Genomic DNA, 22,511 nt, shown 5'->3' on the forward strand with positions numbered 1-22,511 from the left:
GACATGGAAGGGTTCACCTGCCCAAATTCCCCTCTTCTATATAAAGGTTAAAGGTAGAGCACTCTGTCCTACATTGTGGGCCCAATCCTATCCAACTTTCCAGCACAGATACAGCCACAATGCAGCCCCAAGGAAAGGGAACAAATGTTCCCTTATCTTGAGGAGGCCTCTGAGAGTGCACCCCCACCTCAAGATGCAGCACTTGCCCCATTGGCACAGCTGAGTCAGCGCTGGAAAGATGGATAGGACCCTGTATCTGGTCACCCTATGCTTATGAGGTCTGAAGATTCTAATCCTGGCTCTGGTGAAGTCCAAATCTTTAGGATTTTAAGTTCGTTTAAGAGTGCAAAGAGGCTGCGCATTGCCCCAGTCGTCCCACTGACACTCAGTGGGACCCATTGGTCTAAATCCGACCCATAAATCCCATATAGTGGGACCGTGTTGCTGAGTATGACTCCCATTCAACCGCAGTCCAGACACCAGTGTATTTGGGACTACCCTAGCGACTTTTACTTCCAAGCAACATCTATTCCGGATCGTGGGTGGAGGTGGGGGTGTCTGATCCAAGATATTCAGGGCGCAATCCTAACCCACTTTCCAGCACCAACATAAGGGCAATGCAGCTCTGAGGTAAGGGAACAAACATTCCCTTACTTTGAGGAGGACTCTATGAGTGCCACCCAACTACAGGATGCAGCACATGTCCCATTGGCACAGCTGGAAAGTTGGTTGGGATTTGGGCCTCAGGCTGCAGTTTCCTGGGAGTAAGCCCCACTAAACACAATGGGACTTACTTCCAAGTAGGGTGCCTCCTAGATTGGTGCTATCAGGCTCCAGGCGGTTGAAATCCAGGGAGCAGATCCAGCTGTCTCTGAACTTTCCTGCTCACCCTAGCAGCCTGGGGGAGGGGGCCCTCCTTCCATTGGGCAGCGCGAACAGACCACAACTCATGGGCTACCTCTGAGAGACAGACACTTTATTTGGAGTGAACATACCTTTTTAGACATAGCTCAGTCGTCACTTTCAAATGTTTGGTGTGTGCTTTTGCGTGCGCAAATGGTGTCAACTCGGTTAGAAGAAGTGCTTTTTTTGTTGTTGTTTTTTTGCTTTTTTTTGTTGGTGAGAGAGACTAACAATGAAAAGAGGAAGGAGGGGAAACCAAAAGTCCGAGGAAGTCGGCATGCCACAAATCAAAAATAAAAATTAGGAACAAAAAAATAAAAATGGGACCAACAACTCCCTCCCCCTCCCCGAAGTAGCTGAATTCGAACCGGGCGCCCTGGTCAACTCGCCAAGGGAAACGCCTCTAGAACTAGTGGAACGTGCTCTGGACTTAAATAACTGTGAAGAAGTAGAAGAAATTGATCCCTTAAGGTCGCAGCCGTGTGAAACTCTTCCAAACAGCAGAGAAGGAAGTCTTTTTTTTGTTTGTTTGTTCCCCGCCCTCCTTAAGCCACTTCTGCCCAATGTTGCATTTCCGCAACAGAGACCAAAGAGTGGAAAACTTTGGGCCGGGCAAGAATGGGTTAAATCAGCAAACGGAACTGTTTTTTTGTTTTAAATCCATGTTGTGTTTTGCTCTTGAAAAAGTCTCTTCTGAGAAGTCTCTCCAAGCCACTCTCCGCAGGATCTCTCCAAGCCACTCTCTGCAAGTCCTTTGTGCCCCCCTCCCCAACAGTGAGCGGCTCCGCCAGGCAGGTCCAAGGCTTGCCCGCCTGGCCCTGCAAGTGGTGCGTCCTCCCCCCCCCCTTGTTCCAGGGAGGCCGGGCCGGGCGAGGCTGGGTGGTTAGGAGCAGAACATCTTGCTGCCTGCTTTGGGGAAGGCCAGGAAGTCTTTGCCGGAGTCCTGCGGCGCGGCCAGGCCGGCCAGCTGCCCCTTGAGCACGCCGCCCCCCAGCGAGCGCCCCAAGGCCCCCGTCTCCAGGATGGAGCCTTTGGTGGTCGCCCAAGACACTGCGGTGCTGCTCAAGGCCTGGTTCAAAGTGCTGTGCCGGAAGAGGGGGTCGTGGAACACGCCGTCCACCCAGTTCCTGAGGTTGGTGACGGGGGAATCCTTCGCGGGCCGCTCGATGACGCTCACGGCCGGCGGCGGCGCGGCGCCGGACGCGCTCGGCGCCCCCTGCTGGCGCTTCAGCATGCAGGACGGGTACTCCGCCTGGTTGAGGGACGTGGCCGTGTGCGCCAGAGACCAGATGCGCGGCTTGCTGCCGGCCTCCAGGAGCTGCTGCTGCTGCTGCTGCTGATAGCACGGCTTGGCCTCGCAGCTCCTCTGCCTGCCGGCGCCCAGCAGCTCCGCCGCCTCGCAGCCCTCCTGGCCCGCCGCGGGCTCCTTGAGGCAGCTCTTGGCCCTCTCCAGGCCGCCCTCCAGCGCGGCGGGGGGCTCCTTGCAGGGCTCGCTGGCGCACGCGTCGCTCTCCACGTGGCCGAAGGCCGGCGCCTTCAGCTCGCCCTCCGAGCTCTCCGACTCCAGCGGGTCGTAGTCGTCCAGGTCGCTGAGGCCCAGCTCCTTGTCCTCCTTGCTGGAGGGCTCTGGGGACGGAAAGAGGCGACAAGACACCTTAGGGCCACATCAGAGAGCGCACCGCATTGCCTCACGGCTTGGGGGTGCTACTCCTTGCCACTTCTAGGTGGAGTCTGCCATTCATCATTCCCAGTTCACAGACAAGGAAGGGAGCCTGGCATTCACTTGCTCAAGGCCACCCAATGGCTGAATGGGATCCAAACAATTTAAACCTTGATAGAGAGGTAGTGTGAAATGTTGACCTTGTATTCAGACCTCTAATCATTCCTAGGCAGCACACCTTCCAGATTTTCTAAGATTCTAGACCTCAGGGTGGTAAGACAACACAGGTTTAGATTTAGGGGCTGGAATGTGAGATGCAGGGCACAATCCTAACCAGGTCTACTCAGAAACAAGTCCTATTTTGTTCAATGGGGCTTACTCTCAGGAAAGTGTGGTTAGGATTGCAGCCACAATTGCAAAGTGGACTTGTATCACTGACTTGACAGCCTACTCCCTCTGTCTGTGCAGAGTATATAATCTACACTGGCCACACTCATAAGAAAATTCCCTTGCTTTAGATTAGAATATATTGCTTAATGAGACTGCAAAGAAGCCTGAACACTGCAGCTCTTTAAACAGTGCACTCTTATGCACATTTCTTCTGAATTAAGACCCCAGATGCCCAATGGGACTTATTTCCATGCAAGCATGCAAAGAATTGCAGCCTAAGGCATCGAAGACAGGTTTCTGCTGCAACAGACTAATGTGATTTATCTGAATCGAACCTTATTTTTCTCTTACTTTTACTGCCTTTACTTTCTGCCTTTCAGTTTTAGAGGACTTTCCCCCTGGGATCTCCCCTGCACAGAGAATCTCTCCATGGAGACACCTGACTGTGGAACCACTGTTACCCTGCACACGAGAAATAGGAAGTGAGAACTTTTCCATGGGGAAAGGGCTTCCTGGTTCTGATGTCCATCAGCATAGCATCCTAGCCCAGTGCCTAGGGCTGCGATTTTCAACCTTTTTCATCTCATGGCACACTGATGAGAGGCTAAAATTGTCAAGGCACACCACCAGTTTTTTGACAATTGACAAGGTACACCCATTGACAGCAGAGGCTCACATTCCCCAGTGGCCCTACTAACAAATTATCCTCCCCAAACTCTCAGGGCACACCTGCAGTCCATCTGAAGCACACCAGTGTGCCATGGCCCAGTGGTTGAAAATGGCTGGCCTAGGGGTTTCTGTGGTGAAAGGGCATAGGAGATCAAGAGGTGCGTGAGCTCCTCCAACATGCCATAATTTCCAGATACCATCGAGTTTCTCATTCTTCAGGCTCTCTCCATGCCCTTCTCCATCGTCCTCGTCCTCATAGGGCCTCTTTTCGTCTGCGCATTTATTCCTGGGTGGCCAAGTCATCTTGTTCTCCTTCTTGAGCCTCCGCCGGGCGTTGGCGAACCAGGTGGAGACCTGCGTGAGGGTCATCTTGGTTATGATGGCCAGCATGATCTTCTCGCCTTTGGTCGGGTAGGGGTTCTTGCGGTGCTCCTGCAACCAGGCCTTCAGTGTGCTGGTCGTCTCTCGGGTGGCGTTTTTCCTCCGCGTCCCTCCGTCCATGGTGCCGTATCTGTGGTGCGGGAGGGGAGGGGAAGCATCAGTGGAATTGCATAATCATTGCCCCAAAGTAACGCCCCGCCCACTGCCTCTGAGTTGGATTCCCTTGTTAGTTTCCTACCTAATGGAAAAGGAGGCGTGGCCAGTCTCATGTCAAAGGATATGTTCCACCCCTTCTATCTACCTAGCATTAGTCTGTGGAACTCCTTGCCACAGGATGTGGTGATGGCTCCTGGCCTGGATAACTTTCTGGATTTCTGGAGAAGCCCATCACAGGATACAAGCCACGATGGGCATGTGAAACCTCCTGGTTTTAGAAGTAGGCTGCCTCAGAATGCCAGGTGCGAAGGAGTGGCAACAGGATGCAGGTCTCTTTGTGTGCTCCCTGAAGCATCTGGTGGGCCATTATGAGATACAGGAAGCTGGACTAGATGTGCCTTTAACTTGATCCAGTAAGCCTCTTCTTATGTTCTTACCAGCACTAAAAGGGTTGGCTGTAATCAGGCAAATCTCTCAACTCCATTAATGCAAACAGCTACCAAGAGGGATAAACAGTCCCAACCCTATGGAACAGGCTCAAAATCTTCCATTTCACCTGAGCAACAAGACTTTGGGATTCAGCCCACAGACGACTTCCATTGGGAGTAGAATGGTCAAAGGGATTGCCATTGAAATAATACTTCGCATTAATTTGGCAGATAAATTGTTAAGTTCAAACAGGCATGTCAACTCAGAAGTACATCCACTGGGGTTCAATAGGATTTACTCCCAGGTCAGTGTGCTTAGGGCAGACAGCCTGATTATACGTGTGTTTACTCGGAAGTAGCATCCAGTGAGCTCTGTGGAGTTCACTGTTAAATGTGCATAGGATTCCAGCATTAATTGCGCAGACTCCTGTGCGAGAAGCAGAGAAAAAGTTTTCCCTTTTAAGAGATGCTGGGAAGGTGGTGTGAGATGGAAATCTTAGTAAAACGTCAATTCACATGCTAGCAAATGTACCTCTCCGACAGAAAAGGCCGAAGTAACCTCAGGGTGCAATCGTTAATAATAATAAAAAAATATTCCTTTTATTATTAGAAAATCTCCTGCCTACCCTTTCATCCGAGAGATGTCTTATTATTTGTTTTAAACCGCGAAAGACATTGGGCTGAACCTGAATATTGAATGCACATCATCCAAGGAAAGGTCATCAGCACCCAGTGGGCTTAAAAGGTTGAAATAGTTGGCGTGCGTTCTTTCCAGTGCAGCCCTACCCATGATAAAAAAGGATGGTTTTCTTAACAGGTCGTGCAGATGAGGTGTGTGTGTGTGGGGGGGGGGGGTGCGATAACAATTATCCCCATTCGTCTGTAATGTTTGGAAATGGAGCAGAGTTGCACATGCAGCGGGATGAGTAAACAATGTGGATGACACAGCAAACTGAGCATCCTTGGCTGCATCAAGGCAGTGTCCACTCATTCATTCGGCTGGCAGTTATCAAGCATGGATCAGGTCAAGTGTAGAATGTACAAGCGTGTGTGAACGAGCCTTTAGAAGCCAATAGTTATGACTCAGAGAGGGGGGGGTATGATTGATTAATTCATGCTACCTTCGTGTCAATCGGTCTAGTGGAATCCAGAGTAAGGATCAAGCCATCCCTGCAATTTCTGACTTCCTAAAATCTTAACCTGCCCACGGGGATTCAATGCATGACAATACTGAAATCAGGGTCCAATCTTATCCAAATTTCCAGTACCAGTGCAGCCGTGCCAATGGGGCGTGCGCTGCATCCTGTGGTGGGGAGGCAGTCACAGAGGCCTCCTCAATATAAGGGAATGTTTGTTCCCTTACCTCGGGGCTGCACCGTGGATGCACCTGGAAAATTGGATAGGATTGGGCCCTCAGCTGTTTAATGTTGCACAAATAATAACCTCCGCTTTCCATGAGCAAATGGGGTTGTCAGCCAACGAATATTTTTGCAATCTGCTCTTCTGCTTGCACAGAAGTTGGCTGGCTGCTGCCTGAGGAAAGCTCAGGTCCGCACAAAGCAGACCTGAGTCCAGACAAAAGACCAAGAAATTCCACTGCGCGGGCTTCACCTAGAAGGCGCATGCGCAAAAGAAAGTCCAGGTGGATTGTGCCTTTGAGCTACCACTTTACAGATCATTCCTGAACACTACATGATGGAGAGCGGGTCTTAAAATCTCGGAAGATGCACTGGGTCAGGGATTCCTTGGAAATGACTTCATATTATTCCTTCTTTAATAATATGGCTAGGACAGGGACATCATTGGGGTTTGAGACTGGAGTGACTGATGAATGAAGATGTCAAGGAAAAGTGTCACACTTTAAGTGTGTAGTTCCTGCCGGGTTCCTGAGAAATGATGAAGGGGGAGGGAAGGTGTCAGGCAGAGTACATAAGCTCCATATCAGAGCAATGACCAAGAAGCAGACAAAACATCAACATAGCTTGTTACTGGGCATCTGGTGAGAGAGAGAGAGAGAGAGAGAGAGAGCGCCTACAGGTCGCAATCAGGGCCACAGGATCCTAGAGGTGGGTGGGCGACTGTTTTTTCAGGGTGTGCAATTATGCCAGATATATATACTAGTGTGCAAAATTAAAGGATAAGTATGGAGTAACATCAAAGACCTGTAAATGCGAGGGTGGGCAAACTGCTGACTTAGGGTGGGCAATGCCTGACTCCCTCTCCCCCCCCCCGCCCCATCCTTCCCACATTTGCTCCTGCTGGGACTCTTATAAATGCACAGTTACACACAGATCAAATACACTGCTGAGAGTTACAGGAATCTGGACTAGATGGGCCCTGAGCCTGGTCCAGCAGGGCTCTTAGCATGGAGCCACGACTTCCCCAATGAGGGGAAGGAACCACCACCTGACCCTGCCTTCCTCCCCTCCGCCGCCCTCCTTCTGCCTGGCAATTAATCGCTGTTTGGTTCTTACCTGTCATATTGATACTGGCTGAGCGTGTGGTCATAGGGATAGTAAGCAGCCGCCTGGGTGATGCCCGCATGCGCAGATCCACTCCCATCCTTCGAATCGAAGCTATTCTGGAACAGGAGAACCGAGCGGGCTGCTTAGCAAGTTCTTCCCACTCACCCCCACCGGCCTTTGGGGAAGGGGGACACACACGAATCAATGGGTGCAGTAGTACATGGTTATGACGACATGTGGGGAGAGGCATACCGATAGGCACGATCCCAGAGGACAGCAGCTGCAACCCCTACACATGTGCCTACAATGAGTAAGCCCATTGAAAAGTGGGGCATACTTCTGAGTAAATTTCAGTGTTAAGCATGTGCTTGTATAGAAATAATAAAAGCATGCCTGGATTGTGCCCTTTGTTTACAAATTCTTCCAGAAAGTGTGTCCACACACTCGGTGGCATGTGTGAGTTTCCAGCCTATGCATCTTTTTACAGACTTAAATCCCATTGACTTCAATTGAGCGTATTCCCCAAAAAGTGTGGGTAGGATGGCAGCCTCACAGTCCAATCCTGTGCACACTTAACTTGAAGTCAATCTCATACTGAGGTCATCTTCCTAGTGGACATAATCACGACTGGGTTGGTAATTACAACACTCCCCACTAGGCAGTACTACCCTGCTCCCTATAGATCCAAGGACTGCTTCATTAATTCGATTCCATGGACGGGCCAAGGGCAGATTCCTAAGAAAGAACAAGGGTGGTCAAATCTGGCATAGACCCTGCCGAACTTTGAATGGAAGTTGAAAAGAAGTGGGAGGGCAACTTGCTCCCAGCAAAAATCTGGGGCAGGCTGTTGTTCGAAGCCCAACGCTGAGACCTACAGTCCACTCTACGCAATCCTCAGATGCAAGTCCTACCTGGTTTCGTGGAACCTGGGCTCAGGTAGTGCTGTGTGTATATTGTAGGATTGCAGCCTTTCTCCCCAGGGGAGATGTTTAGAATTGACCTATTCTTAAGGGAGAGAGGGGTTTGGAAGTGGGGGGTGGAAAGAGCATTGCCTCCTGGGAAGGACCAGCAACCCCTAGAATCGATAAATCCATTAAACAATGCTCTGGTGATACCAGTAGAGGGAATAAGATTCGTCCACTTCATAGGTGGATCGGTGGGGTTGCTGAACGTAGCGTGTCAGAGATCAGGAAGTAAACATAGACTTCTAACACAGACCTAAGCATGTTTATTCAGGAGTAAGTCCCACTGATTCCAATGGATTACAATCTTTTTTTCCCCCCCAGCAGTGCCTGGGTTAGGTTCAGTTAAGTCCTCCTGGGGATTCAACTTTATTACGGTCCGTAGCATTTAAATTTTAGATTGTAAGCAAACCCCTTCGAAATATCAGACTCACTTCCTTGGCTCTGTTGAAGGATGTAAGTGACAGAAAAGAGATCAGCAGACTGTCAAAACAGTCGAATCCTGGCCTCTTTTTGGTCGGACACCTGTTTACTCAAGATGCCTGTGATTGAGCCACATCACTGATCCCCATTGCTTAGACTCAGGGGTATCCAAAGTTTTTGGCAGGAGGGCCACATCATTTCTCTGACACTGTGTCGGGGGCTGGGGAAAAAAAGAATTAATTTACATTTAAAATCTGAATAAATTTACATAAGTTTACATAAATGAATATATTAAAGATGAACTTATATGAATGAATGAAGATCTTGCAATAGCGCAAGGCCTATAAAAGGCCTTGCACAAAGCAAGGCTAGCCTTTCCTTTGCTGCTGCTACTGCATCACAGACGTGAAACAACAAGCAGTGGAGGGAGCCCTCATCCCACAGCTCACGCAAGAGGTCAAACAGTTGCCCTCATGCTGAGAGCAGTTGTGTCGGGCCAGTGTGGGCTCCAACAAATCTCCGGAGGGCCAACAGTATAGGGACAGACCAACCTTGGTACTCGCCCTGAGCGCTTGAGGTAGGGCGGGCTACACATTGGGGTTAAAATGTGAATCCCAATGCACATCAGTCTGGGAATCAGCTCCACTGAACACACTGAGATTTATTTCCGAGTAAACCGACTTAAGTTGCAATCCTATCCACACTTACCTGGGAGTAAGCCCCATTGACTATAATGGAACTTACTTCTGAGTACACATGCATAGGATTGGGCTCTTAGGCTGCAATCCTATCCATATGTACCTGGGAGTAAGCCCCTTTGACTATAACGGAACCTACTTTTGAGTAGACATGCATAGGATTGGGCTCTTGCAGCGCAATCCTGAACATGTTTACTCAGATGAAAGTTCTGCTGCGTTCAATGGGACTTACTCCCAGGTAAGCGTCCACAGAACTGCAACTTTTAGGGGTGCAGGTTAGGAGGCTGTGGCCGACTGAGATTAATTGGACGTCCGGAAGTCCCCTGGATCTCAGTCATTGGGACTTCGTTAGTTAGTAGATCCGTGGAGTTAGTAGGACCGTGGAGTTAGTAGCTACTCTTGCCACCCACCAGACTTACCAAGGAATAGAAAGCCGAGGCCTCCGTGCCGTAGGTGACGTAGTTCCCATAGCCTTGAGTGTTTGTGTAAGGGTTCCCATAGACTCCCAGGGCCGCTGCCGAGTTGAGCTCGTGCCTGGCCGTGGCCAGCAGCCTGCTCTCGTACACGGGACAGTAGACGGGGGTCTGAGCTGAAGCTGCCGCCCCGGAGTCCGTGAGCGTCCTACCGCTGGTCTCACAGCAAGTGGTCAAGGAGTTGGTGGCCATCAGGAACTAGGAGGAGAAAGGACAGCGCAGAGAAGGCACCGTGAAGGCTTGATGCCAACAGGCCGATGGGCTCACCTGCTACGGCAAAGGCAGTGTTGGGTCCCAAATCAGTGAGGCTTTACGCAACCTACTCATGGGGGGGGGGGGGCGCGCGCAAAACGTTACCATTGATTTTAATGGGTGTGGATTGACCCCTGCTCCCCGTTCATTTATCTGAACATAAATATCATGCCACCCCTTGATTTGTCACCATGGGACCATGTCGAGTAGACGACCAAGGTACCCGAGGGCTAATTGGTCGGCTCTCGTGTCCATCATTCTGCTTTGACAAGGAGAATATCCAAAGTCACCCGCCATAACTACTGCAAGGGAGGTCTGTCATCATTTGGCTGGGTTGAGCGATCTTACAGCCCAATCCTAGGCCTGTCTACTGAGAAGTAAGTCCCATTATAGACAGTGGGGCTTACTCCCAGGTAAGTGTGGATAGGATTGCAGCCTTAGGAGTAAGGCAATTACCTAAGGAGTAAGTCACTTGCACTTACCTGAGAGTAAGCCCCATTGACTACTATGGGACTTACTTTTGAGCAGACATGCATAGGATTGGGTTCTTCCATCTTACCTATCTTAAGCCCAGTTGCTTAACAGGTTTGGGGATCGGGCAGTCAACATATTCCTGCAGGGTTCATTTAAAGAGTAGAGTGTCTGGGTGGGAGGAGAGCCCTCGTCATCAGACTAGTCGATGGAAGAAAGGAAAACTTTTCAGGGTCGATTAATTACGATTAATTAATCTCGTGGCAGACCCTCACATCCACGCCCACACACGCTTCCCTCTCGGTCCTAGAACGCACTGACTGTACTTCGACGTTAAACTCCTGTAGCTGTGAGTGAAGTTGACTTCCAAAACTGGATCGCACTCTTTGAAACGTCACTTCTAAACTGCTTCGGGACCGCACATTCCTTTCCCAGCAGAGCTTGTTTTGCAGGCAAGTCCCAAGTCAGAAGCCCACCCCACTTCTCAGAAGCGCTGCGTTTGTTCTAAGTGCAGCCTCCTTGCAACAGCTTTTTCTGGGCTCGGGGAGGTTCCCTTCTGCCTCCTTGGAGCCGCAGCTCATCTGGAGATCTGGGCTACTCTCGGGTGCACGTTTACACCAGTAAACTAAGTGGGACCACGTCTGAGTCAGCATGCACGGAACCAAACCGTGAAAAACAGAAACCTTGCCACCCTCTGCTCATTTACTCCAGAGTAGTGCCATTGATTTCAGTGTGACGGAGTTACTTCCTCCCCCCCTCCTTCACTTCTTGGAAGGAAGACCTGACCACTTAGCTCAGAATCTCTGGGACTGTCCCTTGGGGGTAAGCATGTGAGCTGCCCTCCCCCATCCTAAATAACTCCCCTCTAATTGATCTCAGTTGAACTCACTTCCTCGGAAAGGGTACCAGAGAGAACACCTCCCTTACGGGCCTGATCCTAACCAGGACACTCAGGTTTCAATCCTATCCACACTTATCTGGGAGTAAGCCTCATTGACTATAATGGGATTTACTTCTGAGTAGATATGGCTAATATTAGGCTCTTAAAGACGCTCAGAAGCCAGTGTCTTTGCTTTCCCTGGCACCTGCGCTTCAAGTAAGGACTGCAGTCTAAAAAGATCAGATGTTGGTAGATGTTTATTTCTCTCCCTCAACCCCCCCCCCGCCCCCACACATCAGGGTCTGGCAAGTACATCTTCTATGCGGGAGGGGGATCTTCCGAGTCAAGACTCGAACGGCACCGGGAAAGAGAGGGCGGAAGGCGATGGGTGGCTGGCAGGTCTCCTTACCTGGGGTGCAGACGAGTAGGGGTATCCGAACTGGGGGTAGGACATGGCAACGGGGGGCTCCCAGGGCTTCAGAAACAAGCAGGAGAGGCGAGGGGTCCGCGAGCTCCGGAGGCAGCCTGGCTCTGCCGTATTGTCCCGATTGATGGGCCACGCGAGTTTCTTAGGGGCTGAGAGGACCAAGCACAAAACCACCTTCAGTTCTTCTACCTGAACCTGGATTTTTTTTTTTTTAAGGGGACGGGGCGTTTACCCCCCCCCCCCCCCATAACAAGGTCTTAGAAACAGACACCCAAGAACTGTGGCTTGTTTTTCCCCAGCTGTATAAAAGCCATGGCTGCTCTGAGATTTTATAGGGAAAAAAAAATACATATTTTTCCCGCGCGCACACGCACACAGAGAGAAGGGGAGAAAACAGCGGAGTGGGGGACGCAGAAACCACCCGTAGCTCAAACACACATGTCAAGCCAAATAACATCTGACGTCAGGAGGAAGACAAAAACCCACACAAATTGCCCGGCGCTTTTTTTTTGGGGGGGGGGGGGGAGGAGAGGCAGCAATCTGGGTTTTAAAACCTTGCCAAATGGAGAGTACGCAATAGATTGAAGATCCCCTTTGTCTTGTACAACACGCTGGTCATTATTTTAGGGAGTTGATTGCACTGATCAAGCTATACAATTCACACCTTCTCTCTCTCTCTCTCTCACACACACACACAGAGTACAATCCTATACATGTCTACTCAGAGGTAGGTCCCACTAAATCCAGTGGGACTTACTCCCAAGTAGGTACGTATAGGATTGCAGCCCCCCCACACACACACAGTGCAATCCTATAGAAGACGTAGGTCCCACTGAATCCAGTGAGACTTATTCTCAAGTAAGTACGGCTAGGATTGCAGCCACACACACACACACCTGCCCACGGCAATAGTTCCATAGATTTTTAAATGGCACAGAACTGCACCAGATCTAAGTTGCCTGGCGCGGAGGAACCAGTGTTGCGCGGGCGCACGAAGTCACGGAAGGATGGCAAGCACTTTTAATTAGAAATTAATTAATGAACGGCTGCCTGCTGCTGTTTCTCCCCTCTCCCCCTCCCCCCATCATCAGTCCTACTTACAAACGAGGCCGATGAAGGAAGGGGACACGAGCCGGCCAGGCTTTTAAATCAACAGTTGAAAGGAGCTGACAGCAAGCCAAGCACGTGCAAAGGCGACCCTGTCCGTCCCCCCAGCTCCAAATCTGTGTGACCCCACTAGGCACCACACCTTCCCGAGACCAAAGCCCACTTTAGGATTTGACAAGGCACCGAGGTTTGCATTGACTTGAGTTTGATGGGGGGGGGGGTATCAATCCTTTGCGGAGGGGGGGGTAATCTTCATTTCTAGGGTATGCCAAAGAAACGAGGGGGCGGGGCACCAGATTGCCTAGGTTTATTTTATTGCCCCCCCCCCTAATCTTTAAACAGCTGTCCAATTTGATTTGCAAGCTGGAGCAGCTCTTGTCAATACAACGACGTCAGCCACAAAGATGCCGCACTTTAGAGAGAGAGGGAGCACCCATTCTTCCAGAGAACTTCACAACAACACTGTAAAGTAGGTCAGTGTCGTTCCCCATAGTGCAGATGGGGGAGCTGAGAGAAAGCAGCTTGTGCTTCAAGGCACATGGCCAAAGGCGGGCTGAGACAGGGGACTTCCTGGGTCATCACGTCCTGGGACTTCTACTGCATTCCTGTACAACAGTAGGTCAAGCTCGCTTCGGTGGAGTGGGGATGTAGATGATTTCTGGTCCACAACGCTGCCCACACTGGCCACATGAAGCACCTTCTGTAACTGGAAAGCCTTCATATACAGTACTTTCATGATGAGCTTCTGAGACCATTTCTAGCCACTCTTTGCTGGAACCACTATGGCACCAGCTGCCCATATTGCCAGCTCAAGACTGCCCTCCCTACGAGGCCTTCTCCCTTCCAGTCACAACAGCCTCTCAGATCTTGTCCTGTAAGACACCCTCTCAATTCCATTCTAGATCCTTGACTTCATGTCTTCTCTCTTTCACTCACCCTCTGCCACCTCCACACACTACTTTAATTAACAGCCCAAGCCTATGCATGTCTACTAAGAAGTAAGTCCCATTATAGTCAATGGGGCTTACTCCCAGGAAAGTGTGGATAGGATTGGGAGGTCAAGCTACAATCCTATTCACACTTTCCTGGGAGTAAGCCCCATTGACTAAAATGGGACTTACTTCTGAGTAGACATGCATAGGCTTGGGCTCTAATTTAAACTATCTATATCCTACTCCCCCCCCCCCAAAGATGGGGGTGCCTGGGGTGGATTACAACGTTTTAGAAACATAAGTAAAAACAATAAACACAATCACAAAATCATACTAAATCATAGTTGGTACGAAGGCATAAAAGCAGCGACTATAACGAGTGAAAAGTTTCAGTTTTGCAACCCCCTCCCCCAGCATCCCACTATCCATTGTACTAGGCCCGAAGTGGAAAGCGTTAACTTTCATCACAATATGAGGCAAGACAGCAGGGCACCCACCCCCTCTTGATGACTTTCAGCCAAAGATGATGGGCCTGGTTTCGTCCCTCCATTTTTGCACCTCTCCTGTTATCTCTGGCCTCTTGCCCGAGCTACATTCACAAGATAACCTATTCGCATGTCTGGAGTGTCTCCTCCCCCCATATACACAAAGTCCCTTAAAACATGAGCTGGAGGGGCCAACATTCACCCTCTCACCATCCTGAGAGTGGTGGCCAAAGTGAGACAAGTGCCGGATAAATTAGTCCATTGGAATACCCCAAATTCATCCGACCCCCCAAAAGAAAATCCAGCCTGGAAAATTGCTCAAAATTGGTGGAGTGTAGGCCATTTTATTGGAGCTGGCATGTTCAGACATGGGGGGCATGTTCAGACATGTTCAGACATGGGGGGGAGGGTAAACTTTCAGCATAGACCCTTTTGATTTTCCTCGTTCAATATCTCGAGCAGCCCATGTCACTGTTGGGGAAGCAATCCACTTTTCATTGACTTGAGCAGCAGAAGTCTCATTCATTTGAATGGAGCTGGTATGTCCTGCTTGCTTGGTCGGTATCCAAGACACGTGAGTTCAAGGGGTCCTCAGAAACCCTTCAGCGACTGGGGGAATCTCAGCCTGGGGTCCCAAGCACCAGAGTCCTTCGACAGGTTTCAGGGGTCCTACTCCCAAGGAGGCCGGCTCAGGAATTCGGTTTCTGTTGGCTGCAGGAGCTCCATTCTCAACAGGATTTACCCTTCAAATTGCAGCGTGGTTAAAGATTGGAACGTGTGTCAGTTCCTCTTCTGGGGAAATGGGATTAAGGGAGACCTGGCCCGCGAAGAGAAGGAGCAAGATAAAGATCAAAAGCACTTGACATCTTAATTGGCCGTAAAGATGCAAAGCTGATTCAAAAGGCGAAGACACTGTGCAGTGGAGTTCCTGGAGCACCTTCCTGTTTATAGGAGTCCTTTGCTTGGAGGTCCGCCAAATCCTTAGCCTAAGCACAAACGCTTGGTGTTGAAACTTGGATAGATTGGGTTTAGTTGAATGGGTGTGTGTGTGTGTGTGTGTGTGTGTGTGTGTGTGTGTGTGTGTGTGTGTGTGTGTGGAGAGAGAGAGAGAGAGAGAGAGAGATTTTATTTGCCCCCAGCCATAGGGCAGGCCAGGGTATAAACCCAAACAATTAAATACTGTAAAATTACTTTGAAGTACTGCAAGTCTCGTTGATTCCAATAGGATTTACTTCCAGCACCTTTCTTAATCCTAAAGAAAGCCCCTGCTGAAAGCAGGTACAGTACTCAATTTTTTTTTATTACTTAAATGTTACTTAACGCAAAATATCTTTGGTAAATCGAAGCTTCTGACTCCAAAGGGGACAAGTAGGACGCTGGTTCATCCTATAATGATGTACTTCCACACTCCCAAACACTTTCCAAGCATGACACTTCACGCCGGGGGTTTTCATACCACTTCTTGGAAGCAAGCCCCGTTGAATTCAACGAACGTTACTTAAGCGTGCTTGGCTTGCACGATAAAAAGTAAGGAGTGATTCAGAAAGAATCACCATCACAGCAATCCTACCGCTCCCCTCCACCCAATCTCCTTGATCTAGGTCTGTCATGTAAAGTGAAGAGTATATAATTTCCCTTTGGGGGGGGGGGGGACGGACAGGGAGGGAAGAACTCAAGGCTGCAGTCCTACCCCCACTTACTTGGGAGTAAGCCCCACTGACTATATTGGGGCTTACTTCTGAGTAGACATGCCTAGGATTGGGCTCTGTGGTTGCAATCCTATGCACACTTACCTAGGAGTAAACTCCCTTGGCTATATTGGGACTTACTTCTGAGTAGACATGCCTAGGATTGGATCGGATTACTCTGACTAGGAGAAAGGGCAGTGGGCAAGTTAGCCCGACCCTGAGGAGTCTCTCTCTCTCTCTCTGTCTCTCTGTGAGTGGAGGGGGAGGGCAGCTGGGGCTGAGGGAGGCGAGGGAAGGAGTGCAGACTTGCTCGCAGAGCTGCCTGGGTTCAGACATGAGAATAGCCCCAGGGTCACACTCTAATTAATGACGATGTTCCCTTCTTCTCCCCAGCTGGAAGACTTGGTGCCTCCCAGGGACGAATCTGCCCGCTCTGACAGCTCGATTGAGGGTGATGGATGACTATCCGGGGACCGCAGTACACCTCATATAATCACATCGGCCGCGTAATTGCTGTAATTTACCGAGGCAAAGACTTGGCTCTGGGAGAAGCGAGTTCGAGGCGGCAGGGCAGCCTTCAGAAGATGCCTGCTCCCGGCTCTAAGTGCGGTTACTCGGAAGGAGGACAGCCATCCAAACCACCCAAGGCTTACTCCCGGGCAAATGTCTTCGGACTGAGGAGGCCAGCAGCCTGGCACCTTGGTGGGGGTTGGGGTGGTGCGTGGGCAGCTGATGCCTCGATTCTGTCCACATGGTGCGAACATGAGCCCCATTGAAACCAATGGGCCTGCCTGACTTCCAAGAAACACAGCCCCACCCTCTGCCCCACTTTGAGAGTAAGCAACCCAAGAATAAGTCCCACTTTGCTCAGTAGAACGATTACAGGCCAACAACGTGGACAAGGGGTTAACACCCCCCTCCCCCCAAGCATGGCTGCTCCGATGCCATGTCTAGAACCTCCGAGAAAACAAACACGTCTGGAGATCCCACACGGATCTCGCGGAAGGCGTAGCTTGGCCCTTCCCAGTGTGTGTCTTTCTTTCGACCAGAGATGCTGACAGACTCCGTGGAAGTTGCTTTGCAGAAGCTGTGCAGAGGATGGCTGCCTTGAGGTCTTTAGGCTCGAGTGTGGCGGTGATGAGATTGAGGGAATGAACTGAGGGAAGGGTGGCAGGTTGTAGAAGCGGTTTGCAGACAGTTCCTGTTCATTGACATCGTCAAATGACTTGTTGGGGGGGGGGAGCAACAGCCCGATCTACCAACCCGAACAAGCTGATTGGCACGTGCCCGATGCTGCTTGGATGCAAGTCGCCTTGAGTTCCGCAGGGCTCACTTTCACCTAAAAGCATCTCGGTATTGATCTCGCTCCACTGGGATCCCCCTCTCCCAGACCCACTTGAAGTCACTCACGGAGAGCCCAATCCTGTCTACTCAGAAATAAGTCACATTGTGGTCAGTCGTGTTTACTCCCAGGTAAGTGTGGATAGGACTGCACCGGAGGGTTGAGGATCTCAGCAGCCTGACTTCTAAATCAACGTGTTTTGTCTCTGGATGGGGGTGGCAGGTCAAGAGATGTCCTTTCTTATTGCTTCTCGGGCAAGCTGTGAAATGGATTCCTGCCCCTCCCCTCGCTTTTCATTCTTGACCCTTGTCAGCGATGAGGGGACCAGCCAAGTGGGGAACCTCGTGCAGGAACCAAAGCTCTGTTCTTCTGTAGCGATCTGGGGCTTGCAGAGACTTTTTAGCTGCAAAGAGCCGTGGAGGGTGACAAAGGACCTGCCTTGATCGCAAGGGACCTGCCTTTTCCCACGCAAACCTACCTTAGGCAGGCAAGCTCCAAGCAGCGCTTGGGGAGATCAGGGGCGACCATCGCAGAGCTCCCCAGCCACCGCCTTGCCCGTGTGTACTGGGGGTTTGTTTACCGCAGCACGCAGGCACGTCATTCACCAGTGGCTGGTGGGGGGGCGGCGGCGGCTGCCTTGATCTCTGGAGTGGTTCACCCTTAAACGCTGCAATTAACTGATCGAGGCCGAGGACGACTCCAGAGCGCGTGGCAGGCGATGGGGCTGTTCTCCCAACCCAAATCCTGGAGCTCGTCCCTTCGCAGTACTTGCCCCACTCCCTCCCTTTGGAATACGAAGGCAAACATTTCAGGGGTCGTGGCCGGCCGGCTGGGACACCCCCCTGGACGGACGGATGTGCAAATCGTCTCTGGTCTATTTCTACACCACATGCAAGCACCACATGCCTGGGAGTTCCCTTCTTAACCCCCCGAAGACAAGGCGCTCGTGAGAAAGCCACCCAGATTTTTTCTTTGCCTCTGACTTATTGCCAGGCCACTGTGGCTGGCGACTCTTGTCCCAACCTCTCGTCTAAACACGAACAGCCCGCTCCAGAGATGTAAGTAAGTCCCATGGAATTCACCGGGTCTCCCTCTCCAGCAATAAGCAGGCTTTCTTGGAAGTACAGAAGTGTGAATTAGGCTGCCAGCCTATCCACACTTTCCTGAGAGAAAGCCCTATTGACTATAACGGAACTTACTTCTAAGTAGACGTACATAGGACTGGGCTCTTAGGCTGCAATCCTAATCTCACTTTCCTGGGAGTAAGTCCCATTGAACACAATAGGACTTACTTCCGAGTAGACCTGGTGAGGCTTGTGCCCCTAGGCTGCCAACCGATCCACGGTTACGTGGGAGCAAGCCCCACTGACTCGAATGTGATTTAGAGCCCAATCCTATACATGTCTACTCAGAACTCCCATTACAGTCAGTGAGGCTTATTCCCAGGATAGGATTGCAGCCTTACATCTGAGTAGACATACCTGGGTTTGGGCTCTTATGTCCAAGTTGAAAAAGACAGGCGCTTTTGACGATCCCTGCAGTGTTTTGGAGTTTGCCCCCCCCCTCCTTTCCAGCCCAACCAACCCTGCTCGATGAACTGACAAGCGCTTCGCTAAGAAACGCTCCACGGACCAACTTTTTCGGAGAGTTTAATAGCATGCCCCCCCCCCAAGCGGCGCTGCCCACCCCGGTGCCCCACGACGCACAGTGGGTGTACCTGGAGAGTCCCTGGCCCACGTTGACATCCATGGGGAAAGATGCTGGGTGCTCTCCCGATCAAGCACTCGGCCAAACCACCGGCTTGCCTGGTGCGTAAGGCAACTCAGAGAATCCTAGATAAGAAGAGCCCCCCTCCCCCACCAAAGGAGCAGAGCCGTCTCCTCCGCAGCAAGCCAAGGAGGGTGTCCACCCAGGACAACCTGCGGTGCCCCAAAGATCTCCCGAAGTCACAAAGCACTGGAGTCAGCCTGCCTGCAAGGTCTGCAGACCTTCCTCCTCCTCCTCCTCCTCCAAGGAACTGAAGCCAAAGTCTCAGCGTGCCTTTCTTCCTCTCCCACCCCCTTCGAAAGAATATGCAAGGGAATGGCGGTGCCCGAGCAGGCCCCAGCAGGTCAGGCACTTGCTCTGGTGGATGTCGGCAGGGAGGCCATCCAGACACGCTTTAAGCAGGTCCAGCACTCACCGAGCCTGCCACGCACTGGAGCGTTCGCAGCGGGCACATTAATTACTCCGCATTCTTTGCTCAGGAGTAACCACCAGCGTAGTCAATTCGGATTCGAATTCTCATTGCTTTTCATAAAGGCTCATTCGCCGCTGGATCCCAGTGGAAATCAGCGGGGTTTGCTTTTCAGGACCCGCCTGGCAGGGCGTTCAGTGGTCTTGAGCCTGCGACCTTGGAGGCTCAAGGAATCTCAGCAAGGGCTTCTCCAACTATTCGCAGTTGGGAACTGGCGGAGCTTCTTTTCCAGCTCCAAGATGCACTCAGAGCCGTCAGGGAGAAACCGCTGCTGACATCTCCCTGCCAGCGGCCGTCGTCAGAGTCAGGACTCCGGACTCCAGGGTAGCCAGTGCAACTGGCTGGGGTGGATCAGCCGCCGCACGAACTGAGTGCCAGAGGCGCGCGTGGTCCGAACTCTGAGATTCCTCTCTCCAGCCCAGCGCGGGGCTCTGCACCGACCTGGGGGCACAACCAGCCCTCCAACTTCTGTTGACCAAGCCCAGTGCCATCACGATTAAACGACCCTCTAGGCGAATTTAGAGTCCAAGCCTATGCATGTCTACTCAGAAGTAAGTCCCATTATTCTGGGAGCTTACTCCCAGGGAAGTGTGGATAGGACTGCAGCCTGTTCACAACTATCATTGGGATTTCTTTCCCAGGCTGTGTTCAGGGTCTGAAACTGGACCCCACGCTGACCCCGCCCCCCACTTTCTTCCTCGACTTGCAGAAATGAAGAAGCCGAGGAGAAGGTGGACAGGGTTGGCCTCTTGAAAATGAATGGAATTACAGCCCAATCTTATCCACATTTACCTGGGAGTAAGCCCCATTGACTATAATGGGATTTACTTTTGAGTACACATGCATAGGATGGGGCTCTATGGCTACAATCCTATCCACACTTATCTTGGCGTAAGCCCCATTGACTATAATGGGACTTACTTTTTAGTAGACCGGCACAGGATTGGGCTGTTAATCAAATGTGGGGCACGCCTCAAATCATGCTGAAGGACGTGAAGCCGTGACCGAAATGTGCGATGTTGGGGGGGGGGGGAAGTGTTTCTGAGAATGTGCAGAGTGCCTTGCGATCACTACCGAATAACCCTCAACCCGCCCCACACCCCTGATACTGTAGGGGGAAAGAGTTCTTGGGGCGCTCGATTGGCACCACTCCTCGTAGAAAACGAAGCGGCGAGTTGGCCGCACGCGTTGAAAAGCGAACGAGCCGCACTCCAATCTTTCCTGGAGAAGAAATTATGGGGGTCTCCCTTCCTCCCTCCCTCCAAGCTGTCGAGTCCAAGCTGGTTGTCCGGTTGGTTCCCGAAACTTTCCTGGCACAGAAGCGAACGCGGCGCTGCTCTCCTCGCCCCAGACCTCGACAGAGACGCACGAAAGTTGCACTCAATGCACGACTGCTGAGCCCCCCCGACTCCCATCCCAAGCAGCTGGCTGGCAGCTTCGCCCTCTCGCCGTCCCAAGGCTGCAATCCTAGCCACACTTTCCTGGGAGTCAGCCCCATTGAACTCAAAGGGACTTACTTTTGAGTAGGCACGCAAAGGCTGCAAGCTTACGCATGCTCTCCTGGGATTCAGTCCCATTGAACTCAGTGGGACTTACTTCTGAGTAGACATGCCTCGGATTAGGCTGCAAGTCAGCTCTGCCAGGATTGATCGCAAGTAGTTTCTCTGCCTTCCAGGAAGCCTGCAGGAGAAGACCCGGGCAGGAGGGGGGACGCGACAGGACAGCCCAGCCGCCCGCCCGTTACCTGCGCTCACGCTGGGCTGCGCCTAGGATCTGGTGGCCGGAGCCTCTTCTCCATGGCACGGGCTGGCCGCCTGCCTCCGCTGCCTCGGTCGCTGCCTGGGCCCGCTGGGGAGGGAGCAGCCGCCGCGGGCGCCGCGCGCTGATGGAGACATCGCGCAGCGGGGGCGGGAGAGCGGACTGGAGTCCGTCGGAGGAGCGAGGCAGCGAGCGAGCGAGCGAGCGAGCGCCTCCAGTCCCCAGGCGACCCAGTCACTCCGCGAACCCCTCTGTGCACCGGAGTGACGTTCGAGAGCAGCGCTGCGCTCAGGCGCGCCGTCCGTTCCCCCTCCTGATTAACACTTTCCGAGGCAGCCCTGCCTGCCGGAGACTCCCCCGCTCGCAACTTCTGTGGCTGTGCCGGCAGGCAGGGGTTCCAGACCCATCGTGCGCAAGGGGAGCCCCCCTCCACGAGGAGCAGCATTTACAGAGCTCTTTGCACAGGCGTGACCTCAGTGGCCCTTTACAACAGCCCTGCAAGGTAGATCGGCACCAATCTGGGGCGGGAGGAGGAGGAGGAGGAGACCGATCCCAAGGCCGCCTGGGGTAGGGAGCTCTTGGCTAAACTTGGAAGCAGGAACTTTCCACACCACCACAGCTGTTCCTCTGCTGCTATCCCCCCTCCAGTATCCAACGCCCTGGACCAGTTTTCTCTCCAAAAAGACCCCCAGTGCCATTCATTTCCATTCACTCCGCTTGGCAAAGCCTGATGCTAACCTACTAGCCTGTCCCTGCAGGGAACCCCAAAGCTGCTCTCACAGCTCCTTAGCTGCACAGCCCTCACCTGTGCACATGTATCCTGGCAGATGTCATGGATCTCAAAGGGGCTTTGGCCCCTCCCCAGTATGAAGACCTGAAGCCAAATCCTATACACATGGACTTAGAAGTTTCATAGGGTTCACTCCAAAGTCAACGTCCATAGGATTGCCTCCCTGCAGTGCAAAGCCATGCATGTTTGCTGGGCAGGGCAGTCATATACTGCTTGTGATGGAGCTGACTGCAAGGCTGTGGTGCATGGGATGGCAGCTGAGCTTCTGCAGGACAGGTTTATTCAGAAGAAAAGCCAAAAAAAGCCCCCAAAAGTGTGTATAGAATTGCAACTCAAATCCCATTCCCATCCTCTGTAGAGCTACTCAGCCAATTGTTCTAAACTGTTCCATAAATGATGGGTGGAGCTTAGGTGTGGAGATCTGCCTGTCCTCCTTCATGCCTCCCAACCCCACAAGCCCAGCTGCAAATTTGCCCAAGGGCCCAGTCCTATCCAACTCTCCAGTGCTGATGCAGGCACAATGCAGCCCTGAGGT

General features: G+C 51.8%; 1 protein-coding gene across 3 annotated transcripts; it reads right to left on the bottom strand.

Moving 5' to 3' along the window:
- Window positions 1-955: 955 nt before the first annotated feature.
- On the bottom strand, window positions 956-21,523 carry IRX4 (iroquois homeobox 4). Of its 3 annotated transcripts, none has more exons than XM_066624869.1 (6): window positions 21,173-21,523; window positions 11,621-11,787; window positions 9,555-9,806; window positions 7,062-7,168; window positions 3,820-4,133; window positions 956-2,529 (listed from the first exon to the last, which is right to left on the bottom strand). In XM_066624869.1, the coding sequence occupies exons 2-6, from the start codon at window positions 11,663-11,665 to the stop codon at window positions 1,787-1,789; spliced, it is 1,461 nt and encodes a 486-aa protein (XP_066480966.1). In that variant the 5' UTR covers window positions 11,666-11,787; window positions 21,173-21,523; the 3' UTR covers window positions 956-1,786. The 3 variants fall into 3 exon arrangements, with proteins under 3 accessions (XP_066480966.1, XP_066480967.1, XP_066480965.1); XM_066624870.1 differs by lacking the exon at window positions 21,173-21,523 and adding an exon at window positions 19,375-19,586; XM_066624868.1 differs by lacking the exon at window positions 21,173-21,523 and adding an exon at window positions 18,910-19,350.
- Between the last annotated feature and the right edge of the window lie 988 nt (window positions 21,524-22,511).

The sequence above is a fragment of the Tiliqua scincoides genome, chromosome 4 (assembly GCF_035046505.1).
Source record: "Tiliqua scincoides isolate rTilSci1 chromosome 4, rTilSci1.hap2, whole genome shotgun sequence".
NCBI classification, from domain to species: domain Eukaryota; kingdom Metazoa; phylum Chordata; class Lepidosauria; order Squamata; family Scincidae; genus Tiliqua; species Tiliqua scincoides.